The 19,023-nt window shown below is 42.2% G+C and overlaps 1 protein-coding gene across 1 annotated transcript; it reads right to left on the reverse strand.

Moving 5' to 3' along the window:
• Positions 1-16,754: 16,754 nt before the first annotated feature.
• On the reverse strand, positions 16,755-17,954 carry LOC145098693 (uncharacterized). Its single transcript, XM_079036304.1, has one exon. It carries the CDS (start codon positions 17,952-17,954, stop codon positions 16,755-16,757), a length of 1,200 nt encoding a protein of 399 aa, XP_078892430.1.
• Between the last annotated feature and the right edge of the window lie 1,069 nt (positions 17,955-19,023).

Raw genomic sequence — 19,023 nt, forward strand, 5'->3', positions numbered from 1 at the left:
ATCAGAATGCAAACACAAGTATATCACTACAAATTACTTGGCAATGAATTTATGATAGAAATGACTTGAAGAATGACTTGAAGACCTGATGGGAAAGGCTTGAAGAATAAATTAAAGAATGATCACGCTCCTTGTTTAAGAATGTTGTTATTTTTTAACAATTATACTTGTTATTCTTTCAGAATGTTTGTTGTTATTCAATGAATCATAATCATACAATGTAATTATTTGGTATATTATTAGTTCAAGAATCGATTTTGTGTATTCTTTCAGAATATATTTACTAGTTTATGGTTGACATTCTATCATTCTGACAAAATAAAATCGAAAAATATATTTACTAGTTTATGGTTAAAATTCTATCACTATGACAGAATAAAATCGGATTTTTAATTTTAAATTAATTTAAAACATTCAGATTTTTAAAAATAAAGGAATTAATTATCCCTAAAAATTCGAAAATTTCCTTTTTTAATATAGGTTAATTGAGTAAAATGCCCTTATGTTCAAATTTGTGTGATTATATGGTACATGTTATCGTATTCTACTATCATAGACCCTCAGACCATGACCTTTGATTATATTCCATCCAATAGTCCAGATCTGTGCATTCTGGCATACAATAGTTACTAGAAACAAAATAACCTAACCCTATATATATATATATATATATATATATATATATATATATATATATATATATATATATATATATATATATATAAAGGTTTGGGCTAAATATTCAAATCTTTATTAGAGAGGGTTGAGACATTAGGAGTTTAGGTGTCATGTTCACGCGGGCTAATATATTTTTGTTAAATGTGATGACTGTGAATTCATTGAAGCCCAAATATGTTTTAAATTATCGAGCCATGCAAACTGTTATAGAGACCCAACTTTAGAGTATATACGGCCATATCTATTCATATTCCTCTCATTTTCATCATATTTAGTTGAAAACATTATTAAGATATAACTAGCTTGAACTAGCTTAGCTCTCACGGTCTCACCATTGATGCTTGTACGCAATGAGCACTCTGCACTCTCACGCTTCATTTAGATTGTTGTTTAGTCCTTCTGAAAAGCCTAGTTCAAACACTTTCAATGGTAAATCATACGAATGGTCCTTGTGGTTTGAGGTAATCTATGTAGTTGGTTCCTAAGAAAAACTTTTAACTTAGACGGTCTCTATTGTTTGATTTTGTTGCGTCTTTGGTCCCAACCACTCTTAAAAAGACTTTTTTTGCCCTTGTTATATTTTTATATTTTACATTCATTTTAAAAATTATTTGTTATTTTCACTATTTATATTATTATTATTATTATTGAAAAACATAATCAGATTACCTCGTTTTCCAATGCAGCCCACCCCCTCACTTATCCCCTCATCCGCCATCTTCTTTCGGTAATCCTCCACCCAACCATCATCAACCTCTTTTTCTTGTTCAGTAAGACCGTTGTAAAACCTCCACTAGAAATAAACCTCGGAGAAACCACGAAAAGAAACTGACAAATCTGAAGCAAATGTGGAAATCAAACCTGAAGAAAATCGTCGGAGAAATCAGATCGGGAAAACCTTACAAAAACTAGATCGGAGAAGGTGGAGGATGACAGATAAATCAGAGAGTCTAACGGGTTGTCCTTCTATTTTAGCCCCACCCTCGTCGCTTACCCCACCCATTTATCCCTTAATGTCGAAAATTTATATAAAAAACCCTAACATCATTCTCTTTCCATTGAAACCGGTGATTCATAGGGTGAAGGCACCGTTGAAAACCCCCATTGAAATTGTTGGTGTTTGAAGTGAACTAGAGCCACTCCAACCGTTGACATTTTTATTAGAAACCATGTGAATCGAAGCTTTCGTTGATTTTTATACCTTGTTTGGAAATCGTTTCAACAACCTCATGAATCAGATTTTGATTTTGATTTTCATTTTGATCATTTGATTTTGTTTTAATTATCATCAAATCCAGTTTTAATTAACATCAATTTTAGTTATCATTTCCTTCGGGTTTGATTTTCATTTTCACATGTTTGACTTTGATATTCATCATCTTTAGTTTTGATTTTAATTTCAAGTTTGAATTTTGGTTTTGGTTTTATTTTTGTTGTTAGGTTTGTCGGTGATGAAATAGACGAGGTATCACCAGATTTTTTAACATAGATGGAAGAAGACGAGTTTGTTATGTTGGTTTGTTACCTGTCTTTTCAGGTGCTAGAGGACTGTAGAGGTTGCTGGAGGAGTTGTGGAGGTTGCCAGAAGCTCTCTTCATGACTTTTACGTTTTTCATTGATGTGTGTGTGTGTGTGTGTGTGTGAGAGAGAGAGAGAGAGAGAGAGAGAGAGATAACAATAGGATAGGTATGAATCGATGAAGCTATGGTGGGTGGGTATTTTTGTATTTTAGAACTATAAATAATAAATAAGCAAATTAAAAAAGAAATTAATAAGGGTAAACAAGTCATTTTAGGTCAAATAGGGACTAACGACGCAACAAAAACAAACAATAGGGACCTTCTGAGTTAAAAATTCTTTTTAGGGACTAACTAAGCTGATTACCCCAAACCATAGGGACCATTCATGTAATTTACCCACTTTCAAAAAAGTATACCAAGATTGATTGACTACGTAGATCACTTTCAACAAAGTATACCAAGATTGACTGACTACATCAAGTTTAATATCCCATATAATCATAATTCTTAAAGTGACTTGATAATTGTTGAATAACACCTCAAGTCAAAGTGATCACTAATATATAATAAGAATCCTTAATAATAAGTAAACCAATCAAGATTAGAGATATGCACACCAAGAACTACAAGGATACCCAAATAAAAAAAACCACAATCATGGAAGATTACTGAACGATCGACTAGTGAATATAATGTTTACAATGCAAAAATTAAGAGAAATACAAGCGTATTGTGCTGATTTTGAGGGGTAGTTTTGAGAGGTAAATATTAATTAGCGTATCTAGGGTTCCTAGTGCACCTAACTCGATTGATAGCTTTTGTAACATAGGTTTCAATGCATGTTTTCATAAAAATCTTGAAGGTTTGGTCAATTTAGTGTCCGTGACGTATTTCTTGGAGGTTTTGAATTATAGAAATAATCTCCTCTTCCAGGCTAAGGACTTAGGGATTGATAGAATAGGGAACAACATCATGTTTATGATGGAATTTATAGGTTACAGAAATCAGATACTTGCGGAAAAACACTTAACATTTAAGGGTACATGCAACTTATAAAGATCTATGTCTTCACACATTGAAAGCAACATACAATGAACTACAAGAACCATAGATATAATCAAAATTGCTAAAATCATGGTTACATACCTTTGTATTTTTATAGCAAACAATACTTTTGCATCCTTCCTTGAACTTCAAAAATCAAGCGCAAAAAATATGATGCCGCTAATGGCGCACACCCACAACCCTAGAAAGCCTAGAATGAAGAGGAGAGAGGAGCAAAGCCTTTTCGAACAATATAACTCCTTGGGGAAGTTATGAACGAAATTACAAGCCTTGGGCTCCTATTTATATTGTGGATGACATAAGGAAAACCCTAGATTTGAATAATAAAATAATACCATTTTATGTATTCAAATATGATTATCCCTGTTAGTTAAGCAAGATTCCAAAATCATCCAAATGCCTTGCCAAACCATCCAACCCTATTAGGGTTCTAGAATTTTCTTTCCTTGCTCAATTAAGAACAATTACAATTCAACTCTTGGACCTTTATTTAATTCTAATTAATCCATAATTTAATTCCAATTAAATCTAATTAATTCTAAATTAGTTCTTATTGATTTCATATTAATTTATGAACCATATAAATTAAAAAATTAGTTACTGATCTCACATTAATTTACTAATCACATAATAAATTAACAAATCAAATATTTATTTCTAATTAATATATTAATCGTAAAATATATGAAGAGTGTTGGAAAATGTGTTAAAACAATCGAATGAAAGAAAACAGAAAAGAACACCGAGATCTAAATAAGATTTGTTTAGCTTAGTATATTGTCTAAAAGAGTACAAAGGTATTCGGGTACACAAATATTCTGAGAGTGTTCATTTCCCTAACACCTAAGTACTTACCCTATTTATAGGGTACGTCCCAGACCAAAAAAATACAAGGATTAGTCTATACAATACGAAACTTGATAATGCCTTGTAAATAGAGAAGATAACGAAAGTCCTAAAACTTTTGCTATTCACAAACACGAAACCTAACGACATAGCTTTCGACTACTCATTACAACTTTCGGCTCTATAATCCCCCCTTAGTAAGAATAGTCGAAACTTCAAGCTATAGTCTTCATTGTCTGTAACAACACCCTTCTTATCTCGATGTACCAAAGAATGATTTTTCGAATCTCTGATTTATTTTTGTTGTCATTCCTCTTGCAGTTATTTATACGGATCAAAATATTCAAAAAATGAGAGCTTGAGTATTTCTCAATGTTATTTACTTGGAAAAGAAATTTAGTCAACTTCCCCTTCTTGTTCTTTCCTTGAAAAACCACTCCAAACGGTTTGTGAATAATTTTACCATCTTCAAACTTATCAATATTCAGCTTCCCTTTTAACAATGATTAAGGCACCTTTGAAGACTTATTGATTGCAATGGCAAGATCTATGTTAGTAATTGCCAAATATTCACAATAGCAATCAAGAAATGCCTTTATGTGAGCATATCCAAGAACAAACACATTTCTATTCTCCTTTGCCACTTTTGAAGCATCAACATTGCATAAAATTCTCGACACAGTGATGAGATCATTTTGACTCATCAAAAGAAAGTCTGCAATAGTGAACTGGAATGCTACATTATTCGCCCTCATAACTGAATTATGAAAGTTCTGCAACAGTCCTTCAAACAACACATCAGGTTTAATTGATATCACTCTAATGATCTTTACCAACGACCAAAACTCATCTTCTCTTTTTCCCAAGGCTGCATGAAAGCGAATCTTCAAGCTCTTGTATTCATCTTTGTCTTTGAAATTCTCAGCTAATTTGAACTGAGTAATTGTGAACAACAGATGATTAATTAGGAAATCAAGTTGATTAAAGTTAGAGTCTTCAATTTCATAGCTTTTCTTGGGCTTTTCATAAACTCATCTGGCTTACTGAGTACTGCAATCTCGATTATTTCATAACACCAATGTTTATTAGGATCACCCTTGTTCAAGCCTGGTGGATCATTCACTCTTTGACAAAGAATAATGTTTATTTTTGTTTGTCTTTCTATTTCTTTCTCTTGCAATCTCTTATTCTCTTCTACAAATTTTTCCACTAGAATGTTTTTCCTTTTAAAGTTGTTTTGACAAAAGTATAACTAGAACCTCCAACTCATCTGTTTATCAAAATACCTTTCTTTTGAAATTCCAATTGATCAATATTCTCTTGACAAAGATTTGTTTTTGAAGTGGTTATTGTTGAAGTTGATACAACTGGCTTCATTGGAATGAATGTAGGGATTTGTTTCGATAAAACCCTTCCCACAACAACTCATTTTTATTTGACTGAACGTTTTGAAGAACCAAAACCTATTTCTCCCCCTTTTGAGACGTGAAAAGAACGTGGGCGTATCAAGGGGTATGTTGCGCGTACTGGTGGTCGAAGTACGCCAAGCGTACACTATGTACGCGGTGCGTATGCCTTACAGTGGGTTTTTGATTATCGGTTGGGCTTTGGACATTTGGGCCTTAGTTAGGTGTTGGGCCTTGGCTTGTTTAAAGTAGGTGGGCCTCAAAAATATTTGGAGGACCTTAAGTTGCATGAGTTGGGCCTTTATAGGCCTTGAGATCATTATTTTGTTGTTGGGCCAAGTTTGGGTAGGCCCATTATGGGAAGGGTAAAATAGACTTCTATCCTAGGAGTTAGGTTTGGGTTTTAGACCCACGGATATGGCTTATAACCTAATTTTGATTAGGTTTATTTGTTTATGATAGTGTGGGATCTTCCAGTTCTACAACCGAGCCTCTAGTTATTTATTAGTGGACTGAGGTAAGTTTTCTCACTGTATCAATGGGTCAAAGGCACCAAGGCCAGTCCATTATTTGTAATATAGGATGTCAGCTATGTTTGTGATATGTGTATGAAAGACCAGGATGTGGCCCCTGGCATTTGTATGAAAGACCAGGATCCAACCGTGGCAACTATATGGAAGACCAGTATTTGGCCCTCGGTAGGAAATTACTTGCAAGACTATGGTTTGTCTCATAACACTAACTTATTTATGTTTGGTATGTGGTACTTGGGGAAGCTCACTAGGCTTTTGCTTACAGTTTATATTTATGGTTTCAGGTACACCCTCACCATTTTCCGCACTTATAGATATTGTTAGTCTGATGATTTGACATTGTTACTATATAATGGTTTTTGGAAAAATTTGATGACTGTAACTCTTATTTAAAAATGAAAAAGTTTATCCTGGTTTTTGGACTGTTACAAGTTGGTATTAGAGCCTTGTTTTGAGGGATTTGGGCACACTCTTGGGTATGTTAGAACTCAATCTGAGGAAATGATAATCTTTTTAAAAGAAAAAGAAGTGTATTTTTGAGAAAGATTCTTTTAAGTAAAAAGGGGAGTGCAATGTGTGTAATCAGACGAGATCAAGTAAGTGTTTCCCAAGTTACCCATACTTATGTATTGTGATTAGTATGCTTGATATGTGAACTGCATGCTAGATTAGGGCTAAGGATACCTTCAGGAATCATGTGATAGAATAGCCTGATTTGTGTGATGCCTTATAGCTTAATAGAATTTGATGACATGTATTACATGGAGTTGATATCGTCTCAGTTATTTGCTAAGTGTATGATTTCAAAGTTGTATATGATTAGGATTGTATAGCCTTAGAATGATCGATTTAGCCTCATTTCATGTTCCTTGTTTGGTTGTGGAATTAGGGTAGAATCTTCATTCAACAATCTATGTGATCCTATTTTGTGTAAAATTTGCATGCATAAGGTAACCAACAGGGTGGATTGAGGTTCTTGGTACTACGAGGGGTGAAAGTTGAGAGTTCCTAGAAGAGTCTAGGATATGTATGTTGTATAACATAATCATTGTTTATGGTTGTGGTACGGTAACTTAGAGGAATCAAGACTGAACTTGAGGAAGGTACATGTAGGTGTGGAAGGTAGTATTGGGTCCGTACTACTGGAATAATAGGACCTGTACCTAAGACAAGAACATACCTAGGGACTCTAAGGGTGCCTGTGTGTTGCGAGTTTCCCTTGAGTGTTTAATGATTGTTTCTATCTTTTGTTTCAGTTTGAGGATGGTGGTTACTCTTTTGGGATCAGAAGGCACTAGTTTTGGCTCTGGCTCAGAACCGATTGATGAGAGGCTGCATGGGCTTATTGCAGCTGAGGTTACTTGTGGCATTCTTGACGCTACCCTCGTTATTTTCGGTACCGTCAGGGAGGGGATTTTGGAGCTCATGAAGGAGCGGCTCAGGTCTTTTCGAGCCAAGATTGTTGCGGGTCAGATTGGGGCTCGAGCTCCCTTTTTACGGGAGTTCAAGGCGTGTGGAGTGCCTGAGTTATTTGGTTTTAAGGACCCCATCTCTAGCCGTTAGTGGATCACTGACATGGAGAATGCTCAGCGTACGAGCTTTTTCCCTGAGGGAGGACAATGTGGGATTTGCGTCCTGCCTGCTGAGGGGGAGAGCTCGGGATTAGCGGGAGAAGGTTACCCGAGCGATAGGGATGACAACAATGGTTATGATGACATGGAAGGACTTTTTTCATATGTTTCAGAGGGAGTTTGCACCAGCTATCGAGGTGCATCGGCTGGCTAGGGAGTTCCAGGACATTCGCCAGACTATAGGGACTGTGACGAAGATTATCGCCAAATTTAGGGAGAGAGCATTAGTCCCACAGTATGCTGAGGATGAGAAGATGAGATATAATGATATGCCGAGGGATGATATCAGGGAGTTTGTAAGCTTCTTGGGGTGCAAGAACCTGAATGATATGGTTGAGAAGGTCCGCAAGTGGGAGATAGAGTTGGAGCTCCGGACGAAGCGAAAGATGGAGTAGGTTCAGACATCCGTGGGTCAGGCTAAGAAACCCAAGACCTCCGATACCAACTCCAGGGGACAGCAGGGTCGGGGCCTTTTCACCAAGTGCGGTAAGCCGCATAGTGGATCTTGCCGATCAGCAGGCTTAGGATGCTTCAGCTGCGGCTAGTCGGGCCACGTGAGCATGGATTACCCTAAGAGGGATCTAATTTGATTTCATTGCAATCATATCGACCATAAAAGGACGATTGTCCGAGGTTTTCTAGGGGAGCAGTGGTGACGCTTGTGCCCGCCACCTTGAGGATTACCGATGGCCACCAGGGCAAGGTGGAGGCTCTTGTGGTGAAGAGCAGGGCTTTTCAGTTGACCACCGATGAGGCACGTACAACACTAGATGTGGTTACTGGTATGCGTTTTAACCCTATCTTTTATTTCTTTCTTTGTTTATGCTTCTGTTTATTGTGATCTTGTTTAGGGAACTTTCTAGTCAATGGTTTGCCTGCTCATGTTCTGTTCGATTCGGGGGCTACCCGATCCTTTTATCTCTTGCGTTCAGCAGGAAGTTTCGAGACGCTCTGGAGACTTTGGATTCCCCTTTGGAGGTGGATACTGCAGATGACCGTATCATGGGTGCTTCGAGGGTTTTCTGTGGTTGTGTCTTGAACATGTTTAGCGAGAGGTTTGTCTATTGATTTGGTGTCGATTCCCTTAAGAGGATCGAAGGTTATCATCGGGATGGATTTGTTGTGCCCCAATGGGTTGTGATTGATTGCGAGCAAAAGCTGGTGACGGTTTGAAATCTAAGTGAGGGAGAACTGGTTATTACTGGTGGGAGAGCTTCACATGGGCTAGCTCTCTGTTCAGCTCTGAGGTCTCCTAGATATCTATAGTAGGGTTGTTTTGGGTTTCTAGCTTATGTTTCTGACACGCGGGTTGAGGCCACGAAGAAGTTGAGCAGGGTACCCATTATGTGGAATTTTCCTGATGTCTTTCCTAAGGAGTTTCTCGGAGTGCCTCCCTAGAGGCAGGTCAAGTTTCAAATTGATTTGGTACTTGGTGCGACTCCTATATCCAAGGCGCCGTGTCGCCTGGCACCGCCTGAGATGCAGGAGTTGACTACGCAGCTACAGAAGCTGCTAGACAAAGGTTTTAATTGTCTGAGCAGTTCTATGTGGGGAGAACTAATCCTATTTGTCAATAAGAAGAACGGTTCACACATGATGTGCATTGACTACCAGGAGTTGAATAAGCTAACAGTGAAGAACAGTTACACACTCCCGATGATTGATTATTTGTTCGGCCAACTTCATGGTGCATCATGGTTTTCCAAGATTGATTTGCGATCAGCATACCATCTTCAGACCGATGGCCAGAGCGACCAGACGATCCAAATGCTCGAGGATATGCTTTGAGCTTATGTGTTGGATTTTGGAGGGAATTAGGATACTTACCTTCAACTAGCCAAGTTCTCTTACAACAAAAATTATCATGCTAGTATTGATCGACCACCATTTAAGATGTTGTATGGGAAGAGGTGCAGGACCTTGGTTTGTTGGGTCGAGGTCGGTCATCGGGTCATGGGAAGCACCGAGGTGGTGCTTAAGACCATATCGTTCATTCAAGAGGTGCGCGACAGGTTGTGGGTCGCATAGAGCTAACAAAAGAGTTATGATGATCGACATCGTTTGGACCTCGAGTTTTAGGTAGGGGACTGAGTACTGCTAAAGGTGTCACCTTGGAAAAGTGTCATTCGGTTTCGGAAGTGGGGAAAGTTGGGCCCCCGGTTCATTGTCCCTTTTAGGATTACTGCGTGGGCGGGCAAGGTTGCATACCAACTGGATTTGCCTGATAAGCTCAGTCGGATCCATAACACTTTCGATGTGTCTCAGTTGCGGAAATGTGTAGCTGATAAATCAATAGTGATTTCGTTGGATGATATTCAGGTGGATGAGTGCCTGAATTACGTGGAGAGGCCAATTGCGATTCTCAACAGGAAGAGTAAGACTATGCGCAATACGGTGGTGAATCTGGTAAATGTGCAATGGTAGCACCAAAAAGGGCTCTGAGTGGACGTTGGAGCTAGAGGGTGACATGAGGGAGCACTACCCTGACTTGTTTGCATTTGCAGACTTCGTGGACGAATTCTAATTCAAATGGGGGATATTTGTAACATTTGTTTCTATGCATGTTCTTGTTGGGTCCTTTAAGTTTGAATTCTTTTTGAAAAATGGTCCCTCGTACGCTGGCATATGTTTTTATACGCTTAGTGTAAATGCGTGCTTGGAGTCAGAGAACTTAACCATATACACTGGGCGTATGTGGTGTACATAGGGCGTACGGAAGCCAAGACTAAACCCTAATTTTTAGGGCATGAGCCCTGATGCGACCTTGCTCTGATTCTCACTAGATTTTGGCAACAGTTCCTGAGCTGCTCTTACAAGATCATAGAGAAAGAAGGACGTCAACCGTTTCCCGAGAGGAGGCTCCTAGAAAGATGCTCCGACGGTCAAGTCAGTAGAGTTATGTGAGTGTATTTGGGTGTTGCTTGGGGAAGATGACTTACCTGCCAGGGTTGTGAGCATTTCCCTTTTATACTCAGCGATCCTGCTCGTCCGTACGAGACAGCATCGCCTGGGCCGACAGGATCCGGGGCACTGATTGGAGGGTCGTGCTCCTCTGTCTGTCAGAGCGCTGCCATTGGTCCTGCTGGTAATGTTATGATCCCTTTCTTTGTCTCCTGACTGTATCATTTGTCTTGGAGCTGAGGGCGCCCTTGGAAGGTGCGAGCCTCTCACAAGGACACCTTTGGTGGGCGCTTATTCGTTTGCCCGAGCACCCTGCCCTTAGGGGCGCTGGCGGGCACTAAGCCCACCGAGCCTAGTCTGCCGGGCGTGCCAGCCTTCTGAGCTGGGCGCGAATCTTTCACGTTGGCTAGGGCACGTTATCAAGTCCCCTAGTCCGGTAGACGTAGCGTTGTTGTGCTAGTTATGGTGTTCTGGACTTAATTTCTCTATATGTGTCTGTTTTTTGTTCGTCCACCGTTCTGATTTTTAATGATGACGTGACCGCTCATCATGGCTAGCGGTTACGTCATTTGTCAGGGATTTTGAATATCCCACATTTTCCTTTCTAATATAAGAACACTTATCCTTGTTCTTTTCCTTTTTCTTCATGCTTTCTCTCTTCTGTTCTTCTTTCTTATAGGGTTCTTTTCCCTCTTCTCTTCCATGACTGATCCCTCTGGAACCTTTCCTAATGAATCTAAATACAAGTTCCCGGTGGAGACATATGGTCTCTCTTCAGCGGATGGGGTCGAGTTCCCATCACCTGGTTCATCCATTATGTCTCCTTCTCCTGGCAAGGTGGGGGTCTATCTGAAGACCCTTGATGCCGGAATATGCCTCCCCCTCACCGATTTCCAGGAGGAGGTCATGCAGAAGGACGGTTGTAGCATCCAAATGTTGACTCCCAACCCTGTGAATAAGGTAGTGGTGTTTGCGATGATCTGCCACGCCAATGGCGTTCTCCCTGACTACTTCGTCTTTAAGCAGTTCTTCAGGTTCTGCTGCACTGGTGACAAGTGCACTTTCTCCGTCCGGCGAGGAGGGCACACCCTGTTTCCTGATGGGAGGATCCCGAAGAACTGACAAGATAAGTGGCTATGGGTGAATCGCAGTTTGGCGGGTAGTAGCCTGTATCGTGCTAACTCCTTTGCCGACACTACTCCCAAACTGTTCCCGCACAACCAAGGTGTTGCTGACCTCCTGAAGAACATCCAGGTCACCCCTGAGGACTACTTTGAGGTGTTGTTGGCCGGCATGGGAATGAGTCCCTCCTTGAGGCGACATGGGAAGATGGCGGTCTTCTACACTATTGTCGATGGTAAGTGCTTGTATTATTTCCCCTCATTCTTCTTATCTTCTCCACCACCTTCCTCTTTTTAAGGTTAGGGTTTTAGTCTGCTTTATCCTTACATGTTGGTTATGGGTTTTCCGTGTTTTGCCATTTACAGGTGTTGAATCCTCCCTGTCCATGGATGAGGTGCCAAGAAAGCGCTACCGGGGGAAGCTGGAGCACCGAGAGGTGGACTTGGTCTATCGTCTTCCTCCGCCGCGACGCCTAGACCAACTTTCCCTGACCACTGCTGCCTCTACTCCTCCTGTGGTCAGCGGGACTTTGTCATCGGTTGGGAGGAACGTTTTGGCCGCTTGCTCAATTTCAACCGTCGTACCCTTGAGTGGCACTCACTCCAGTTCGGCTAAGGTGGCAGAGGACAGAAAAGACGATATTATATATGAAGTTCTCTGTATGCAGGCCAAGAGGAAAGTCGTCTTAGCTATGGGTGAGGCGGTTACCGGTGCACCGAAAGTTGCTAAACGGGTTCAGATGAGGCGTGGCTTTGCCCGCCTTTTGCGTTCGATATCCTCAACACCGGTGACGATTGTCGTGCTCCCCCATGACGACGTTCAATAGTCCAAGGGGATCCAAGGGGCGTCTGAGCAGCCCAATGTTCCTGTTCAAGCTATTCCTCAAGTTCTTTCTGACTCTTCCTCACTCAAAGATTATGGTAATGTGGAGCGGGCCTCAACTCCTCTTGGGGGTACTAACGGGGGTTCTTTTGGGCCTCTTACTTTTGTCCCTGCTTGGAATCTCAACAACGAATCCCGCCTTATATTTCATACTAACGTAATGGGGTTTGCCCGAAACTTATTTCCTCCCACTGCAGTTGCTGACATGGAGGCCATGGGCAGTTCCATTCTTTCTCATAACGTGTCTTATTCCGCCACACATGCAATGTTTTACCTTGTTGTAGGTGCTCGGCATATTCAACTTCTCAGTGAAATAGAGGTTGCTCATGCAGGGTGTGATTGTTTTGAAGCTGGGTTAAAGCGCCAAATATTTGAGCTTGGTAGTGACATGCAGGTTATGGAGCAGAAGTGTCAGCTGCTTGCTGCTGAGATGGCTGCTATGGAAGAAAATCAGGTCTGTCCTGGAGGCAAAGGTGGATCCCCTAACTCAAGTGAATGAAGGATTGATGACTCAGGTTGAGAGTTTGGAGCGCGATGTGGTTGACCGCGACAGGTTGATTGCCGCTGTTCAAGCAGGTGATGAAGCTACCCAGCGTGATTTCGACTGGCTATTGTGTGTGGGTCTGGTGCGAATTGTGGACAAGTTGATTGAATACCCAGACTTTACAAGTGCTATGAGTCTCAGCCGTCATTCCGCTTTCGTTGCTGTGGTGGAATCTGGTCGCAATGCCTTGGTTACTGGAGTGGGTTCTGAATCTGTTAATCCTTATGCTGGTATCCCCCATTCTAGTCCTGTTGTCAGTGTAAACGAGGCCTTACTTGCGTTCGCTAGTATGCATCATGCATCTTTATGAGGGTTCGGGGATTTAGATATCCAGGGGGTCCGAGAGCTTTGTGCTTTCACAGGTTCTGAAGATACTCCCGAGGGTATGGCCGTTGATGCTGTAGATGACCTTGGTGCTGAAGGTAATGTTGACGAGTTGGTTGGTGATGATGATGATGGAGGCGCTGGTTGTGGCGGAGGTATTTGTAACATTATTAAGGGGGTTGGTTGTGATGTTGGCAGTGAAGATATTGGTGGTGAGCCTGTTGGTGAGGTTGGTTGCGGTGGTGGTGGTGAGCCTGCTGGTGGAGATGGCAATGGTAGTGGTGGTGGGCCTGCTGGTGGAGTTGAGGAGGATGGTGAACATGTTGGTGGAAAAGGTGCTCCTGCATCGTGTGCTACCCCCTCTGGGGCGTGGAAATCTTTTATTTACTTGTTTCTTGTTGTTTGACTAGACACTTCGTGGGTTTGGCTTGGTGTGCCCTTTTTTGTTTTTGTATTACTGTTGTGGCCCTTAGGCCGTGTTGCACTGGACATGCTTGTTTGATATACATTGGTTTTGTTGGTTTTGTTTTTGTATTGCTCTAAGCGCCCTTAGTTTAGTATGCCAATTTTGTGAATGGAACTATCCCCTTAGTGTTTGCATGTTGATTTAAGGTTTGTACACTGAGTACGGAAGTTTCGCACTTAACATACTAAGCATTAGTACATCGAGTATGGAAGTTTTCGTGTTTTAATACACTGAGTATTAATCACCACTGCACTAAGTATGAGAATTTTGCGTTTAATACTCTAAGTATTCAACCTCAATACGATGAGTATGAGGGTTGTTGCTCTTAATACACTAAGTATTTAATCATCAATACACTGAGTATGAGAGTATGCGCTTAATACACTAAGTATTTAATCATCAATACACTAAGTATGAGAGTTTGTGCTTAATACACTAAGTATTTAATCATCAATACACTAAGTATTTAAGCATTGATATATTGAGCATGCGCTTAAGACATTGAGTATTTAAGCCTGGATAGCTTGCTTTTTAACATGCTAAGTATTGCACCGAGCACTACCATTATATAATCTACCCTTGACATGTTAAGTGGACGAATCTAGACTTGCCAATCTTTAAGCGTTAAGAAAAGCTGTTTGTCTGGGCATTTTGACTGTTTGGTACTGCTCGTCCGACCTGGTGGGGCTTGTCAGAAGTAAAATTTCCTTAGGTTCCTTGCGTTCCAGGTCCTTGGGATTCCTCTCCCCTCCATTGTTTCTAGCACGTATGCTCCGCTGCGATTTGCCTCGATGATATTATATGTCCCTTCCCATATGGGGCCTAGTTTGCCTTGTGGTTGGGCTCGACTTGCCTCATTCCGCCTTCACGCATAGTCTCCTACTTTGAAAACTTTTTCCTTGAGTCTTTGGTTGTAGTATTTCTCTACAGCATGCTTATATGCGACCTGCCGTACACCTGACCGTTCTCGCTGTTCTTCGAGGAGGTCTATACTTAGCCTCAAGTCTAGGGAGTTAGTTTCCCCCTTGGAGTGGATTGTGCTCATAGTGCCTATTGTTAATTCTACCGGGAGCATTGCCTCCGCTCCGTATGTCAGGCTGAACGGGGTTTCTTGCATGCATGTTCTTGGCGTTGTCTGGTATGACCATAGCATTGTTGGTAGTTCCTCGAACCAGTTTCCTTTAGCTTTTCCTAGTTGTTTCTTGATGCTTGTTCATGGGCGATGGCTGATGTCATGCTCGCCCAACTCAATTGCCTATTTTTTGAGTCGACCCGAGGTCTCTGGCTCGAGCAATATTTTCTTGATCGGGTAGTTTGTTAAGACTTTGATCTGATGTTCTTGAAAATAACACCTTAGTCGTCGTGCAGCGTAGATGAGAATGAGCATCAAATTTTCGAGGGCGGGGTATTTGAGTTCGGGACCCTGTAGTGCCCAGCTGACGAAGTAAAATGCCCTTTGTTCTCCTTCCCTCTCTACGACAAGCACGGATGATATGGCTTTGGCTGAGGTTGAGAGGTATACCTGTAACGTCTCGCCTGGGATAGGGTTGGCCAATGTGGGTAGCTTATGCAAAGCTTATTTGATTTGCTGGAGGGCCGCCTTCGCTGCTGCTGTCCATTGAAAGTTGTTTTTCTCAATGCATCCCTGAAGCGTGTGAAAGAGTGCCATGACCTTTTCAACTGATTTCGAGATGAATCGGCTGAGCGCGATGAGATTTCCATTTAAGACTTCTGCATCTCTTAAGTTGTTCGGCGGTGGAGTCTCCATGAGCTCGTCTACTTTGATCAGGCTAGGCTGTATTCCTTGTCTAGTGACATAGTATCCTAAAAACGGCTCCTATTCTACTCCAAAGGTGCATTTGCTTGGGTTCAATTTCATCTTCACTCTTTCCAATGTCTTGAAGGTTTCTTCGATATCTTCCAGAAGCTTTGCTTCATCTGGGCTTTTAATGACCATGTCATCGATGTATACCTCGATGTTTCTTCCGATTTGCTTGGCGAATATGGAATCAACTAGTCGCTGGTATTTTGCCCCCACATTTTTCAATCCGAATGGCATGTTGGTGTAGCAGAAAGCACCATGATCTGTATAGAAGGTTGTCTTCTCCTCATCCTCCTTGCTCATCAGGATTTGGTGGTACCCTTTATATGCATCCAAGAAGCACTTTAGTCTGAAGCCTTGTATTGATTCCACATTTTGGTCGATCTCTGGTAAAGGATAACAGTCTTTGGGGCATGCTTTATCTAAGTCAGAATAGTCGATGCACATGTGCCATGGCCCGCCATGCTTCTATACCATGACGGGATTGGCGATCCAGGTTGGGAAAACTTCTTCTCTTAGGATCCCTGCCTTCGTTAGCTTGGCTACTTCTGCATTGATCGCCCTGTTGTAATCCCCTCCTTGAACTCTCTTCTTTTGTTTAACCTTCTTTGTGCTCGGTTTGATCATCAACTTGTGCTCTATGACTTTCCTATCTACACCGACCATATCGGTAGGGGTCCATGCAAACACATGCTTGTATTGTTTTAGTAGGCTTAGCAGCGCTCTCCTGACGCGTGCCGGGAGGTTACGACCGATGCTGATCGGCTGTTCCGGGTATTCTTCATTAATTACCTCTTTCTCATTTGCCGTCTCAATCCTTGGCTTCTTGGTTTCCTACACTATTTCTGATGGTTGCATGACCTCGAAGCATTACAATTCCTTAGGTGGCGTGGCGAGGACTAAGGCCGACCCTTCAGTAGTACTGAACTTTACGATCCCATGCATTGTTGACGGGATCGCCCCCAACCTGAGCAGGGTCGTCCTTCCTAGTATGATGTTGTGCTCTGCAGAGTGTCATGTCACCAAAAAATCGATTAGGGCTGTCTTCCTTCGTTGTTTGTCGTGGATGGTCAGCATGAGAGGTAGGTGGATTGTGCCTAGGGGCCATATGCTATGTCCCATGAAACCCACTAGCCTTCCTGTGGTGGGTTTGTGGTTTTCCTTCCATTTATCAGGGAGGAGGCGAAAGCACTGTTCGTAAATTATGTCTGCTAAACTGCATGTGTCGATATATAGCCTGTGAATAGTTACGTTCTTTATGGATGCTTGAATTATAAGTGGGTTATTGCTCTTCCAACCTTTAGGCCTGGGGTCTCTTGCTGAGAAAGTGAGTCCTTGTGTTATTGTCGTGATGCTTGTCATATCGCTTTGCTCTTCATGTCGTCCCCTTTTGACATGCACCATGAGTATTTCCTTGGGATGGGCGTGTTCTCTTGTTGTGTCCTTGGTATTTTCGGTGTTGAATTTGGGTCGGAGGCTCCATGCTATTTCGATGAGGTATCCCTTTAACTGTTTTTCCTCCATTTCCTTCTTTAGGACCGAGCAGTTGATGATTTCGTGTGTTTTGCTCTTGTGGTACTCACAGTACCGTCCTTTTGTCACTTTTGTCGTCTGTGACTTATCTGCCACTACATACATGTCTGGTTGGCGGTTCCACCTGTCATCTCTAGCGAATGACCTGAAGCGTCCTTGTAAGCGCTTTCCTCGCCCGAAATGCCTAGTTCCACCCAACGTTTCTATGCGGGTTGGACTATAGTGTTTCGCGAGAGACGCCATGATGGTTAAGTATGCCTGCTTCATCGCCACTCCTTCCTCTTGCCTCAAGTACCGCTCTACTTTCTCTTTTAACTCGGCTCGTGTTTGCGGTTTCTTGCCCATGAGTTTTTGGGATAGGGGTCCCGACAAGATTCCCCACGTGAAGGCCCCAACTATCAGACCCTCGTCATGCCTAGGGATATCTAGCATGGCATTCGTGAACCTCATGAAATATTTTCTCACCGTTTCCCCTTCTTTCTGCTTGCAGCCAATGATTGAGTGAGAGTCGTCCTTGTACTTTTGTAGTTGCATAAAGTTCGTGAGGAAAAAGTACGTTAGTTGGCCGAAGTTGTTTATGGTGCCTGAGCGGAGCGTTTTGAACCACGTGCCTGCGTTGCCATCAAGGGTTGTCGGGAAGTACGTACACCAAAATCGCTCATCCAGCTTGAGCAACGTCATCATCCACTCGTAGGTGTCGATATGGCTATCCGAGTCTGTGGTTCCATTTTAGGTTTTTAAATTGGGGAGTTTGGCCATGTTTGGAATCTCGTAGTCTAGCAGTTCTTTAGCGAACGGTGATGTAACGCTTCATGACAGACAATATTGATTTGGTATGGGTAGTGGTCCGTGCATGCTGTATGGGTGAAATGTGTTGTACGGTTGTGCTCCTGGGTTATTGTAGGATGCACGATAGCCTGGATTAGGACCAAAGAACGCTTGCTGCTGGAATGGAATTTGAAGCAAATGACTGGAGGATATGGGTTGGCTTTATGCTTGAAGGTTGTTCATAGTGGTTTGTTTAAAGTGGGCGTTTATGGTGGCATCGGGTGCGACTGTCATACTCGACGAAGAGAAGAAAACGGGTGATTGGTTTGCTATGGCTTGAGCCAACGGTGGAAGGGAGAGTGTTGGCTGCGTGCCTATCGGTGCTTGGTTTATTGGTGGTGCTTGGAGTAACGGCTAAGAACCGGTGGCTTGTTTAATGGCAGTATCATCTGAGGGATTGGCGGTTGTCCCTGCATCATCAGGCTGAAAAATGGTGGCATTTGGAATATTGCAGGTTGCGCTGATGCTGGTTGGCCTAATAGCGGCGTTTGGAGGAATGTGTTTGGTAGCATTGTCATCTGGACCGTCATCCGTTGCTGAAGCGGTGTCGACGTTGTAGTATAAGCGTTCGCCCCCGATGACACACGCGATGGCTGGGATGGGTGTGTCATTAAGGCGGTTGCTAACGGAAACTGTCCTCCGGGATTTGGTGGTTGCTGGCCACCTAATGGTTCAACTATTACTGCTAAACCACCTTCATCCGAGACTTCTCTGCTTGTTGTTATGGGCAGAGGTGTTTCGTCCAACGACGCCATTGATCGGATTGGACTAGCTGGTGTCCTATCGGTTCCGCCGGTGCCTTCAGACGCCATTTTTGTCATTGAATTGCGTGCTTTTAATTTCGTTCTTTGTCACACAAATGGATGGCGCCAAATGATGCGACCTTGCTCTGATTCTCACTAGATTCTGGCAACAGTTCCTG

The sequence above is a fragment of the Lactuca serriola genome, chromosome 4 (genome assembly GCF_051521515.1).
Source record: "Lactuca serriola cultivar US96UC23 chromosome 4, Lser_US96UC23_V15, whole genome shotgun sequence".
Taxonomy (NCBI): domain Eukaryota; kingdom Viridiplantae; phylum Streptophyta; class Magnoliopsida; order Asterales; family Asteraceae; genus Lactuca; species Lactuca serriola.

Bases quoted from the DNA above. Each gene is read 5' to 3' on its own strand.
- LOC145098693 (XM_079036304.1), bottom strand. From the start codon at position 17,954: ATGACGTTGCTCAAGCTGGATGAGCGATTTTGGTGTACGTACTTCCCG.